Below are 14,063 nucleotides of genomic sequence, written 5' to 3'. Positions count from 1 at the left end.
TGTTGCTGCTGGTAAACTTGGGTTTAGTGCTTAGCTAATGGTAATAACCTGACCTAAACTCATTGTGTGTGTGTGTGTGTGTGTGTGTCATAGATTGGTTCAGAATGTGTCCTAACAGCTGGATGTGAAGTCAGTCTTGGCTCTTCGTGTTGTTACTTTCACAGAAGTGCTGCAGCAGCGAGCTGTTTATGTTAGCAATGTGCTAAACATGATCAATGGCTAACTACTCTAAATTGCCCATAACTACTGCCTTCGTGGGACAACGTGAACCTTGTGAAAATGCAACTCTACCTGGGAGCCATGAATATCTGAACGAAGGACCTCAGTTGTCCATCCAGTAATTGTTGGGGGAAAACAGTCTGCAGGCAGTTCACCAATGACATTTGTCAGAATTTGCATTCTCAAATTTTACTCAATGCAAAAAAATTGTTAGCAAACACCAACAACTGTGTGTTGAGAATCAGACAATTCTTTTTATCCTCTTGGGACAAAGTTGGAAAAGGAACTTTCATGCATATGAGCAGTGCTGTAAGTAAAGATCTAGAACCAAAGGAGAACCAACTCCATCATGTCTGGGTGACCATGTCCATCACAGCTGGGTGGGTTTCGCAGCCGTCAACAGCACTTCTACATTTGCTGCTAACATCATAGATTTTATTCTGATAAACAGATGTAACAACTTCAAAATAAAGTTGAGATCAAATGGAATATAGTGTCACATGACTGCCTTAGGGGAAGCGCAGGGGTCAGAACCTCCTAGCAAGAAGGTTGTGGGTGGAGCCCCGGCTGCAGCACGGGGTCTTTCTGGGTGAGTCTCCATGTTCTCCCTGTTCCTGCTGGGTTCTCTCTGGTACTCCAGCTTCCTCCACAGTCCAAAGACATCAAGAGGGACCAGGTTAATCCAGACTCTAAATTGACCGTAGGCGTGGCTGGGAGAGCCAATGGTTGTCTGTCTCTATGTGTTGGCCCTGCCATGGACTGGTGACCTGTCCAGGGGGAAGGCTGCTGGGATAGGCTCCACCCCCACCACCTCAACAGGATAAACAGTGGAGGATGGATGTTCTCGTCTTCTTGTGTTCTTGTTGACCGGCCTGAGGTCTCTCACTGAAGGGAGGTGCAGCCCCCGTTGGTCAGCCCTCCTTCCTCATGGCTTTGCTCCTCACCTGCATCCTCTGTGTCCTCATCAACTCCATGGGGATGTCCATCACTGTGGCCGCTAGAATGGCCGGCTTCAGTGTCCGTAACTGTAAGATGGTGGAGTCGTGGCACAAATGTAACAAACGTAGCAGAACGAGAACCACTGTGAAGCCCACCCTACGAGCTTGTTCAGAGAGGGCACCGCCTACACAGGTTACTGCCAGTTCACATTTAACTGAAACAGGAAGGTGCTAGTTTGTCCATTCTGGGCCACTGTAAATGTAAAATGGCAGTTTGATCTGCGAGGAAAGGGACCACACCTCGTAATGATCAAAGCCCAACCCAGTTTGCATGCATGCAGCAACTGCACGCGGTGGTCAGAATTCACATTCTGGCGGACAGTGGATGGGCTGCTGGTGGTGGAATAAGAAATCACTACTGGACAAAATAACTAGCATCAAACTTTCATTCTGGCCCTCAGTGACAGAATGTCTCTTTTAATGTGAATATAAATCGCAGGTCACATCAAAGTCACATGTTTATTTGCCCTCCTTCAGCGAGAGAAGCAGAGGGAGAGAAATGCAGCACTTGCCTGATGATCTTTAAATGTATCGTCTGTTTTTCCCTCGCGAAGTGGATATGCACAATTAAACCAGTAACTTTGTTACTGGGTTGACAGCTACAGGTCATTTTCTCTGTTTTAAACAGCAACCAGAGGGGTGAAACACAGGAGAGAGTTGGTTGCACTCACAAGCTAACGTTAGCCTTTCTAAGGATCTGGAGAGCCTCGGCGTCGGGCGTAGAGCAGTAGAGTCGCTCGAGCCCCAATGTCTCCATGCACACCCTGAGCGCGCTACTGAATATCTACACTGATGAACTCGCCATGATTAGCCTCTCCCCCGCTAGCAACACAACATGTTGCTCCACAATCCTGCTTTTTAATGAAGTCTTGCTTTGGTCCCTGCTCGTCCCGTCCTGACGACACACAAGTATTACAACTCCCCGCGGGGTGGTCAGCTCGGATCTGGGACCGATGCTGATCTGTTGCCCCGTATAAAAGGACCCTCTCCTAATTTGGATATAATTCTAATGTAGCAAAAGCACAATTCCAAATCTAAGGGGATACAAAAAAAAACAGAGTTATGAATATCAATTTCTTTTAAAAGATGATTTGAATGCCACACAATGCTCCTTTAAATCAATCAATTTCCAAAACAGGATGTTTTTTCTCTTTCCTGCAATTGTTCAAAGCAAGAATAAAGACAAACCCTCAGACCGTGCAGTACTACTTCACAAATACTCTTTTCTCTCAGTTATTAATGCGGGGCTCCTCTACTTTTCTGTTCTTTCATTGACTGAGAGTTGTCACCACAGAACACTTGACATCTCTTGCTGATATTCAGCAGAACTTTGGCATAAGTCGTTGGTTGGCGTGGAGCTGATTCTGTTGGAATCGTTCTATAGAACCAGTATACTCATGTGACTGATACTGCATGAAGGAGTTTGTCAGAAATTGTTGGTTGTACCTTCAGTTCTTAAATCAGAAAAGTATCAGGGGAGAGGTTCTAAAGCAGGTCAGAGCAGTCCCGATGAAGCATACTGGCCCCGTTCGTGCTGGGGATTATTTTGAGAGATGTAATTTAGGGATATAAAGGTGTAATACACTGAAAATTTGAAAGTGCAGTACAGTAGAGCAAATATTGGTGTTTGCTACTGGTCAGATGAACGGCTACTGGTGCTTGTACTGGTTTCCAGGTATCCGCTCCAGAAGCGATCAGTCTAATAGGTTCACCATCATCAGTGCTCTTTCAGGAGGTTTTGCAAGTTGCGTCCACTGTGGCGGTGAATCGCTGTTCTGAAAATTTGGACTTGTTGCAGGGGTAAAATCACATGGTCTCCCTCACCCTGGTGCACTCTCAGGTACTGAGGTGTGACACTGATGGGTTCCTTGTGAATCGGTACCCATGAGCACGGGCAGAAATCGGTTTAAAGTACAGTCGGGTACATCTTTAAGTACAGTCGGGTACATCTTTAAGTACAGTCGGGTACATCTTTAAGTACAGTCGGGTACATCTTTAAGTACAGTCGGGTACATCCTAAAGTACAGTCGGGTACATCTTAAAGTACAGTCGGGTACATCTTAAAGTACAGTCGGGTACATCTTCAAGTACAGTCGGGTACATCTTAAAGTACAGTCGGGTACATCTTAAAGTACAGTCGGGTACCAGCCCTGCTGAATGTACTTGGTTTCGTTCCTTCACCAGAAGAGGAGGCAGGCATTCGTTGGAAGTTGTGTGTAGTTGGTTTGTGTAGTATAAATGTTAACCCTTGGGTTTTCCTCCCAGTGTGCGATGGCCGGTTTCCTCTGCACCGTGGTTCTGGTAGCCGTGTGCCTGGAGCTACGTGCCCGCATCGATCCAGGAGGAGCCATCGGCCAGCTCTTTCATTGGTCACTGAGGATGTCGAGCAGGAAGGTGTGAGGCGTGTATTCACAGAGCAGTGAGAGTGGAGGAGGGAGGAAATGCTTTGTAACTGGAGACAGTAGACGGTGCGTACGGTGAGACGGTGTGTCAGTGAGCTGCCACAGTCCTGACAGGTAGACGGCAACCAGATCGGCGTATGTTGACATTTCGGGAGTCTACTCGGTCCTGAGCGGAGGCCGTGCTTGCCGCTCACCAGGCAGAGTGACGTTTGAATTAACAATGGAAGCATGCATTTCACTTTATAATTATAAATGATGTCCTGACAGTGACTCTTCAGGACAGAGCTTCAGTTCAAACGGCTGCGGGGCAGACGGGTTTTGAATAAAGATCTTGACCTCTGCCGGTTTGTTTTCTTTTTATTTCCTTCTTGTATTCAGGAAGTGATCAAGATGCTGCTAGAGGGCATGTCCTCCAGCTCAGCACCCAGGTAGGTGCCACCTGACGGAGCTGGCCTCATCTGTAGATGGGCAAAATATAAAAAAAAAAAAAAACTAAAAAAAAAAATGTAGGTACGTACTTCAAGAAATAATTAACCAATATAAATAAAATGGAAGTCAAAAGAATGTGAGATCCTGAAACTCAATCATGGATGTTGATGCTGGGTTTCTGCGTCCAGCTGAAGCAGAATTATGTGCAGCACACAAAAGTTAATGAACGGGGACAACAGGTCAGGAGTCAGCAGGCTGACTGACTGCTCGCTGCTGCGTCCTTCATGCAGTCGGACGCATGTTCTGCTTTGCCCATGTATTCATATTTTATTTCTGTTTTTGCACACGAGTATAATTTGAACCCTGATTAAAATGTATCCATCGTGTATTGGTACGGTCGTGTGGAGGCAGCCTATGTTTTTACTGTAGTAATCATGTCAGTGAATGATTCTGAGGCAGATATTGGAGAATTAGTTTCTTATTTAATAATGTGGAAGCCAACGTTCCCCACTGACTCAGGCTCTATGTATTGTGCATGCAAAACATAACCACAAGCACTGGCTGCAAAATCCCCTTAGGTTTTCAACCAGTCCTATATTTTATTCCTCTTTGCCTGTGTCATTCCTGCCTCGTTTCGTTTTTTGTCTCTCTGGCACCGCCAAGTGCTGAGAACGAGGAGGGTACCTCCGAGTGTAAAGTACTCTTCCACTCCTCGCTGAAAGCACCCTGCAGTAGCAGCATGGTAATTCTGCTCTTCTATCTTTCCTCTGCATCGTGTTTACCTAGCAACAAGCATCACCCGCGGCTGGCCATCCCATTGGTCACTTGAAAACGCACCGGGGACCAATGGCAGAGCTGTTGCCATGGTACAGTGTATAGTTGCCGGGTGGAATTTTGCTGCAAGGCACGTGAGTGTCAGAGTCTGCTTGCCTCCTCGCAGTGCCGCCGTAATCTCCGCTGTCTGGTCCCGGTACAGCTGAACGTGATTTAGTGGAAGCCAGTCAGTAGCTCCGAGAAGGGAACCACGAACGCTCAGCCTCGTTCTTGGTGAGGTAACTTTAATGGCGCGCCTGTGTCGGTAGCTCGCCGGGTAAACCAGCGCGGCGGCGGCGGCGGCGGCGGTGGGGAGACGACCGGAAACGGCGGCATCGAGTCCTCGCGCCCGTCGAACCGGCCATCAGGAGGCTGCTGTACCGTTACACAACACTCAGCGTTGGCTGCTAGGGTCATATCACACCAGTGTGACACACGGTGACACCAGTGAATGCATATGGAAAACAAACAAACGTGAATGACGTCAAAGCCGGTGTCCCTCACCGTTGATATCAGACCGTTCACCGGCGTCTGTAGTTCTGACACACAGTCACAGGAAGACGTGGAGCTGCTTTGAGACAGCGACACAGGACCTGCTCCAGCAGGACCTGCTCCAGCAGGACCTGCACCAGCGTGCCTCTGCTCACCACTGCAGCCCCCTGTCTTGGGATCCGGGTGGCCTCCCATCTGCTACTCAGTAACACTGGAAATGGCCAGTAAACTTTGGCCCATTTCAATGTTCACTTCAATAAATTATTTCAACTGATTCCGTTTGTGTGGTGAAACAGGTCACCCTTCAGAATAAGAAAGATTTACTTTCTGAATGTACTCTTTAGTCTCAGCATGTGTCCTTCCTTATAAATGCATTGATAGGCGCAAAAATCCTCTCTATAGTCATTATATTCATTTTGCACTTACATTATTTATTCAACAGGAGGAATTATTTTAAGCCATTGTTTCCTTATGATTAGCATATTTTGAAAGCCACATATTTTAATGCTTGAGTTGAAGGGTTTAATAGCAGCATTATAACAATAATAATAGTAATAATGATAATGGTGCTGCCAGGGACTGGAAGCGGCCGGACAGTGTCACTTGTTCCGGATTCCTAGCCGGTCACTTGCCCCGGACCGTCGCTTTGCGGGGAATAGCAGCGAGTCTATTTTTGACGCAGGGCCCTGTCAGTATGCTCAGAGAAAAATGAGCCAGCCAGGAAGTCTCCATGCAATTGGTATTGTATATCTGGTCGATTTTCAAAATAAAACACTGCATGCAGGCTGCCAATCTAAAAAACAAACAAACAAAAAAAGACCTGTAAAGGACGCCGTGTAAACGCGAACTCTAGTCGCCTGTGATAGAAGCGCGTAAATCAGGAAACAGCAGATCTGAGCAGGTTAGCAAAGCCGGCGGCAGCGGGGGGTCGAGGACCAATGGGACCAGGGCGCAGCCGGAAGGCTGATTTTTGGAAATGCCGTGTCAGTGGGGAAATTCCTCACTTTGAGTAATAAAGGACGTAAAGCTTTCCATTTGTAAATATGTAAGGCCAAAACTAAACCAGGAGGGAGCCCAACTGCTTTGGTTCCATAAGTGAAAGAGATTCAGACGCAGCTGATACACAGCAACTTGTTTCAGTAGAATTTGATTCATTTCTGTTTCCAGTCAAAGAGCTCTTTAATTCTTTATGTTTTTAGAGATGTTAAAGTTAGAAAAGACCCAGCTGCCTGGTGCAATTTACCAGAAACTAAGAGAACTATTTTCTGTAATCATGAAAACAGAAGTTTCCACTGACTTTTATGTTTACTCTTCTATCAGGTGAAGTTCTTGGACAGAAAACAGGAATCTGCTGAAATCGGTATCGGAAAGTCACACGACCAAAACAAGCAGAAGTAGGAATGAGCCAGAGAGACGCGCTCGGGGCATCTCTCCGTGGCAGCGGTAGTTCACGTTTGTTGATCTAGCGGTTGCACACACACATGCGCACCTGTTGCCTGTCTGTCTGAAATGTTAGAACCAGGTTAAGAGCAGAGTTTGTGTGGCATGATGAGAGTGAAAATGTGGTCCTTTCAAAGTGTCACCTCAGTGTAAACCCGCGCGCTCCCGGCACACCGGCGAGAGCTGGGCCTGTCCTGGGCCTGCCGCCTCCTCCCATCCGGCTGGTGGTGTATCTGCTGGCAGACCTGCATGCCAACATTACATGCAGTGGTGAAATGTTCTGTTTTAGTGGAGTCAAAAAAGTGTCACATTGCTCCCAGACTGCAGAGACTCGGACGTGGATCAGCCTGTGCCCCCACACAGCCTGCAGGGGGGACAGCAGTGTTGCTCCCTCAGTTTCATGGGTGTGTTTACTTGTCCACTTATATTTATGCAAAATGCTTTTTAAGAATAGATCACCAGGGATTTCTCCTCCATTCTGCATTCATCAGCAACTGAATCAGCCAGTCCAACAAAGCTGTGGCAAACGTGATCCTGCATGGTCTCACGAGGCCCTGCTGTGTGATCCACTGGGTCTCACTGCTACTCGCTAGATTTGTGCTTCAGTTGCAGCTCGTATCCAGTCGACATGAATTTATGTCTTTCAAGAATTGACTGCACAAGCCAGGTGCTGCACGTGTGACCCTTGCAGGTGTACGGGGAGGTCATCGTTATCAGTCCCAGAGTCGTGGGTGTGAGCAGCCAGGCCTCCAGCTCCTCTGGCCAGGTGAGCATCCCCACCCGCTGTACTTGTGAACAGGTGGGTTTCATTTGGAGCGTAGAGGAGCCTCCTCCTCAGAGAGGGTCCCTTCTACTGTCACACCTGGTGAACCGTGACGTCACGATGGGTGTCATTGTCTTTGCTCCCCCGCCTGCCCCAGTGCCTCTGAGCTGGGCGCTTTTCAACCAGACCTCCTGGTCGTGGTGCATGGGTGTGCGATCACCACCTCAGCGTGCGTTTCTGCTCTGTGGTGCAGTGTTACTTCCTGCTACTTTATGACTCTGAGAATGATCCTTTAAACGCAAGCTCTGTAATTATAGCGTGTTATTAGGCCACCTTATTTTAGCTGTGACTGGTCAGCTGTTTTTCAGTACGTGTGAGTGTGATGATTTGGACCATAGGTTCCGAAGTCTGGAGTTGGACCGTATGAGAAGGGAAGGTTGCAGGAACTGGAGCCAGAGGGACAGCACGGCGCCATAATGCAGTAAATTCACCTGCTGAGGTTTGCCTCAGAACGTAGCTCACTGTTCCAAACCAAATCAACTTATTCAAATCATTTACAAATTACGCTCAGTGGCAGCCGAATGTGTTGATACTGCAGTTCTCGACTGTATCAGCACTCCGTGGCTCACGTTGTGTCACTGCACGCTCATGTAACTCACCAGGCCTGTTAGAAGCACAAGTCAAATGAGGAGGATGACAAATTCAGAATGAAGAGACGCGACCACCGCGGTACCAGCGAGCAGCAGCGGGACAGGAGAACCTGCCCGCCTCCTCCCTGAGCCTCCTTTCATAAACGCAGTATTGTCAGAGGAGATGTACCCTCGCACAGCAGGTAATTACAGTGGTCGGCTCACCTGGACGCCTCATAACCTACACGTTAATGACTGAGTAACCTGTTTAGGTATGAAGAGCAGAACTGCGTTTGATGAGAACAGAATTCATGTGCGTGTGACGCACACTTCTGGAGCGAGTGAGCTGTAGCTGTTGATGACACGGAGCTGCTGAGCTGTTCCCAGGCAGCATTCTGCCTGATATAGACGGAATGCTCGGATAGCAACAGGAACAACTTTTAGCTTTGGCTGGTTTGTGAGGGGAAGTCACACATCTCAGCTGTAGAGTCACTCAGTGACCATGTGCTCATGGAGGCCCTTTCCCCCGCTCTCCTCACCGCTCCCCGGCACTCTCCCTGCCCCCAGCCCTGCTCGCTCCCCTCCCCGCCCCCTCCACTTCTACCTGACATCTTCAAACTATTTCCGCGTCATTCCTGCATCGCGCCGTTTGAAGAGACACTGGGAAACTAAGCCGAGCGCTCCTCCCACAGAGCCACACGCTAGCCAATCACAGGCAGGGAGCAGAGTTTAAGCAGCCAATCACATTGCAGCTGCCATGGCGTCGGGTAGCAACAGAGTCTTTAGAGGGTGCGTGCTGAGTGAGGGAGAGGCTGCTTTCACCCCAGCGCAGAGAAGTTGAAACGTTTTAGAGGACTGAATGAAAAAAGAGGCTTTATGTGTCACACGGCACCAGCATGAAGCCCAGCCGTTCAACCATTTTATGTGCAGTTTTGTCACTTTTTATGAGAAGAATAAAATACACACACAGCCTTAATTAGCACGAGTTTAAATTGTTTTGAAATGTGTCTTCAAAGTTAATTCCTCATTAATTAGAATAGCTGCACTAATAAGTCAGGCCTGTTGTCTAAGGGTGAGTCTGCACCCGTACAGGTTTTATTTAGACCTGCTCGGTCCATTTTACCTCCTTCTGTCCCCCCTCACCTCCGGCCGGCCTCCTGTAAGTTCAGACATTCAGCCTTGAACTAAAGAAGGTTGCTTCAGCAGATGGGGACAGTAAGTTTCCAGTCTAAAAGGACAAGATTTGGAGTTCTACCACTGACATGCAGGACAGGGTGTGTATGTGGTCCTCGCTGCTGCGTCCATCTGAAGAGAGCAAGCAGGGAGAACTGTGGTTGAACTCGCAGCAAGTGCTTGTGTCTTTCTGTCAAACCGAGTTTTATCTCTAAAATGGTGAAGAGGGTTTCAGTGGAGGTTGTCTATATATGTGTGTATATAAAGTTCCAGTATATATATCCTCTTGTTACTATAAATGGACAGGACAGGAGAGGTCTGTTTGGACCAGACTACTGCGCTGGCAGGGAGGGTTCACGTCCCGCCAGCTCGCTGGAGTTCTCGCGCCCACGGCGGTTCGTGACAGCGGTGGCCGTTTCAGCGGAGGCTGCTGGGGATCACGTCGGGAAAAGTCCCCGCCGTCACATTTCCAGCTTGCTGGCGTCTCTGTTCTGGTTTGATCAGAGCCGTGAGAGGCTGCGCCAGACGCGCCGGCCCCGACCCCTGCCCCGGTACATGGTAGAGTCCCGATCGCAGGGCGGGGAGCCGTGTGGGAGAGGAGCGCAGATTCCGTTCAACGGAGAAGCACTGACAGGGAAACGGGCGACAAACATGATTCGAGGTTGCCCTTGTGAAGGTTTCCACCTTGAAGGAATAAAAAGCCTCCCTTAACTCAGAGAAGGGCAAGAAAGGAGGACATGAAGTGAGAGAGCGAGAGAGAGAGAGCGGAAGCAGAGGCGCGTCGGGAGCGATCCGGGCATCTGACAGCCGACTCAGGAACTTGCTGGATCTGATGCTCCTGGAGACTTGGAGGCTGAAGTTCTGCTCCAGTTTCCGTCCAGATGTTGTGATCGCGTCGGCTGGAATGTGAGGTGCTCGGACTTCTTCCTGAGGCGAGTGAACAAGACCGACTCGGCTCGGCTTGTCCTGCGCGTGGCGTTGAGACAGGGAGCATTTGACATCTCACCCCAGATACTGGATCTTAACTTTTGCCCCCCGTTTCCTCCACCGGCCGGGCCGCCTGCCTGTAGCGGGACCCGCGGGGGCTCAGCCCGCGTGGATGTGCGGTGAGGGGAACTTTCCTGGGAGCGACACGTCCCTGTGACATCGACGCGTCGAAGCGACTGGTTTGTTTACACGTGTTTGCGCGACTGCTTGTTGTCACAGAAACCCCAGAGTGGTGGATGAGGATTACTCCGGCGTCTGGCCTCTTGGAGGGGCTCCTTTTCACCCTAGCAGAGGCCCACCGCCCTCTGCTGTAGGCGGGTGAAGGGGAGCTGAGAGACCGCAACACAAAGACTCCGTGGAGCTCTGGCTGTCCGGGCTGTGTGTGTGTCTGTGTGTGTGTGTGTGTCACTGGTTTAATCTGAGAGATAACGTCTCTCTCCACTGCCCTACTCTGTCCAGTGTCCAGTCTCCCCAGAAAGCGCCAGTAATTGGACCTATTTTTAGAGTAAGTGATGGGGTAAAAGCAGGCAGCTGGAAACCCAACTCCCCTCCACCTCCTTCTCTTCCACCCCTTCTATCACACTGCCTCGCTCAGCCCACCTGCAGCATGCGGGGCGAGCCTGGTTAGCACCGAGTTGACTCACCTCTTTACACCGAAGGAAGAAGAGACGCTGGATAAACTTTTATTCTGCTGAATAATTTGAGATCTGTTGGAACTGTCCTGGCCTGGGAGTACTGGTTGTACTGGATTCCACCAGTAAAGACCACTCTGGACAGACAAACCCTATCCTGGATTACAACTAAAATGTGTCTGAAGAGCCACAAGTTGTGAACTGTGGGTGAAACCTACCCTGGACAAAGTGAATCTATGATATTCGTCCTTGGATGTTGAAGTGAAGCTCTTGCCTCTTGCGTAGAGAAGCCACTTGATCACATACTGGAACAGGAGAAAGACCTACTTTTGACTACCTAGAATATCAGTCACCAGCAATCTGGAGCAGTGCAAACTTCTACCAAGCAGAAACTTAAAGAAAAAAAAAAGCTAACTTGATTAACCAAATATTCTATGACCCCGAGTCCCCAAACCACAGAGAGACAGAGAATATGTGTAGAATTATAGCTCTATATCTATAGTAACTCCACAGACTACAGAGTTTACATCCTTTATATTTTTACTTCAGAGAGACAAGCTGCCTGTACACCAGTTGGTTGCCTTAGAAACCGCAGTAACAAAAAGACAGAAACAAGCTAGAGACAAGACGGTGCCTTTTGATTGGTCAGTTTCCCACCATTTCAAGATTGATTGATTTAGTTGGGTAAACTGTTGAAGTGAACTCTGGGATTGAAAACACGCCTCATGACGGTTACCTGACCCGTCCCCCTGTCCCCACACACACACCTGTCAAAGCATTTGATTGACTGGGTTTCCCTGCTGGATTGACCAATTGCCAAGCGTTTCCATGGTGATCACATCATCATCAGTGGAGGACAAGACTGTGCCCTCTGGCAGGATGGTCCAATCGGAACCCTGGATCACCTCTGCCCTGCTTCGCAAGAACAAGAGTCAGTGCGCGCGCACACACACACACACACACACACACACACACACACACACACACACACACACACACACACACACACACTTGCTCTGATCTCATTGCTGCCACTTTTGTGTGTGAATCTGTTACAGTTGCCTTGTGCACTTTTTCACCATAGTGTGGCAGATGTTTTTGTTTCTCTTATTAATGTATAGAAGTTTTGTGAGCTCGTCCTGTGTGTGTGTGTGTGTGTGTGTGCCTGTGTGTGTGTGAGAGAGAGAGAGAGAGAGAGAGAGAGAGACACTCTCTGTGCCTACATGTCAGGATGTTATGTGTCAGCATGTGTTTAAGTGTTGAGTATAACTGTTGCACGCGTGGCGAGATTGAGTCGGTTCATCCATACAAAGCCTTTGTTGTCTGAGGGGAGCAGCCTGTCCGGACGGATGAAGTCTGATGACACACACGCGTGCTGGATCTGCTGAACCGCTCCGGCTCTCGTCTCAGGTTCCAGCCAGCCAGTTATTGTTATAGTATTAGTTAGTTGGTGTTCCGCAGGTCAACTCTGAGTGGAATGCGATACAAGTCTCGCACCCAAGTTTAGTACAGCGTTAAAACATGGGGACTGCTATGCACAACAAGTAGGCAGTCACGTGGTCGTCGTGAGACATGTCCACTTGCACATCTGTCCACTGGCTACTTGTCTCTTCACGCAGAATGAGAAGAACGTCACGTGGGGTGTTGGCAGCTCCGTGTATTAGGAGCCTTCTTAGTTGCCATTTGGCTCCTCTGACCTCACCTGAGAGAAAACGCCTTCCATGTGTGCCCGACCCATCAGCGCTGCTTTGACTGCTGGCATTAGAAATGCTGGGTCTTGGTTTACCGAAGGAGAGTGTGTGAGCGTGTTCTGACTGGGACGCCTCACTCACCACATCATCAACAGCTGTTTAGGTGTCTTTGTGAAGTAGAGAGGAAACTGAGAAGCACGAACCCTGGCTGGTTCCAACCTCCCAGGTGACAGGTCGGTTCTATCGCTCTATAGTCATCATTTCTGTCTTGAAGAACAACAAATAGCTTGAATCTGTTCTGGAGGTGAATGGCATATCAAAGTTGGATCCAAATCCCAAGATAGCGATACCTCACCTGTGCAAACCTCTAAGTGAAGCCGTGTGCTGCTGCGGTGGGATCCCGGTCGGTTCCTGGTACTTTACACATCTTGGACATTTATTTTTGTTTGTTTCACATCCCCACAAACATCCAACGTCATCATTTCCGTGATTTTGTAATTGAAATGTGAATAATTACATAAGACTGATCATTTTTTCCAATTTTCTGAATTGTATTGAAATCCCAACATCAGTAAAAATAATGAAAATTCAGTATTTTTCTTAAATCCTTCACTGGGTTCTACGTCTGTGTGAGCGCGGGTTCATTTGGACTTGTGGAGCACACATGAAACAAAACTGGCTGCTGTGAGAGTGCAGGTGAGGGTTGTCTGTTTGCAGTGTCATCAAATTATAGCTGAAAGGTTGGAAAACTGTCTCACAGACAGTTGGTGATAACCTAAAGGCGCGTGCAGATGCAGGAGTCCACGACTCACCTGAACTCTAAGGTATTACACAGGCTTGGCAGTTGTAGCCTGTTTGATGGAGACCGCGGAAGCGTCTCCTGACTCGGTGGTTGTCTGACGCTCAGCGTCTCTCCTTATGGGATTACTTATGGGACGCTGGCGTCCTGACTCCGTGTGACATCCCGCAGGGAACTGAAATGGAGCCCTGATGTTCTGTGGCTTGTTTGCTCAGCTCTCTCTACCTGGACGGTTGTTCACTCGTTACTTCTCTTCCTCCTACCCTCTCACTTTCATTCAGTTTCAGTTGTCACTTTAAATTGAACGTGCTGTTGTCACCTTTGTTTGAAAGCCTGGTAAAAGCCCATGAATAGAAATGAGTAATTCCATGAAAAATGACAACACCAGAGAACTCTCAAGCAAGCGCTTTGAGTCGGCCTCCTCATTCACAGCCTGCAGCAGGAATGCACCACAGGGGATTTTTTGCTGATTTTGATTTGATTGACAGCGATACCTACTGATGGTTTTTTTATTCAAAAAGATTTTCATTAACATACTAAGAATCACAGGAAAACATTGTGGATTTAGAAACAGTTTTTGTTTCCAAAACGTTTGG

General features: G+C 48.5%; 1 protein-coding gene across 3 annotated transcripts in view; it reads left to right on the top strand.

Moving 5' to 3' along the window:
* The window catches only part of dyrk1b (dual-specificity tyrosine-(Y)-phosphorylation regulated kinase 1B), a 58,609-nt gene that overhangs the window by 18,803 nt on the left and 25,743 nt on the right, over window positions 1–14,063 (top strand). Inside the window, exon 1 of one of the 3 annotated variants that reach the window (XM_086219284.1) lies at window positions 9,796–11,908. The exons of the other annotated variants lie outside the window; for them this stretch is intronic. Within the exon in view, the coding sequence (XP_086075410.1) occupies window positions 11,806–11,908 (103 nt within the window). The 5' untranslated portion in view covers window positions 9,796–11,805. Of the gene's footprint in view, window positions 1–9,795; window positions 11,909–14,063 lie in introns of those variants that run through there. 3 annotated transcript variants of the gene reach the window in all.

This window comes from Aulostomus chinensis, chromosome 11 (genome assembly GCF_037954235.1).
Source record: "Aulostomus chinensis isolate RoL2024-O1b breed Wild chromosome 11, RoL_Achi_v1.0, whole genome shotgun sequence".
Classification (NCBI taxonomy): domain Eukaryota; kingdom Metazoa; phylum Chordata; class Actinopteri; order Syngnathiformes; family Aulostomidae; genus Aulostomus; species Aulostomus chinensis.
This window is presented reverse-complemented; position numbering and strand designations above follow the sequence as displayed.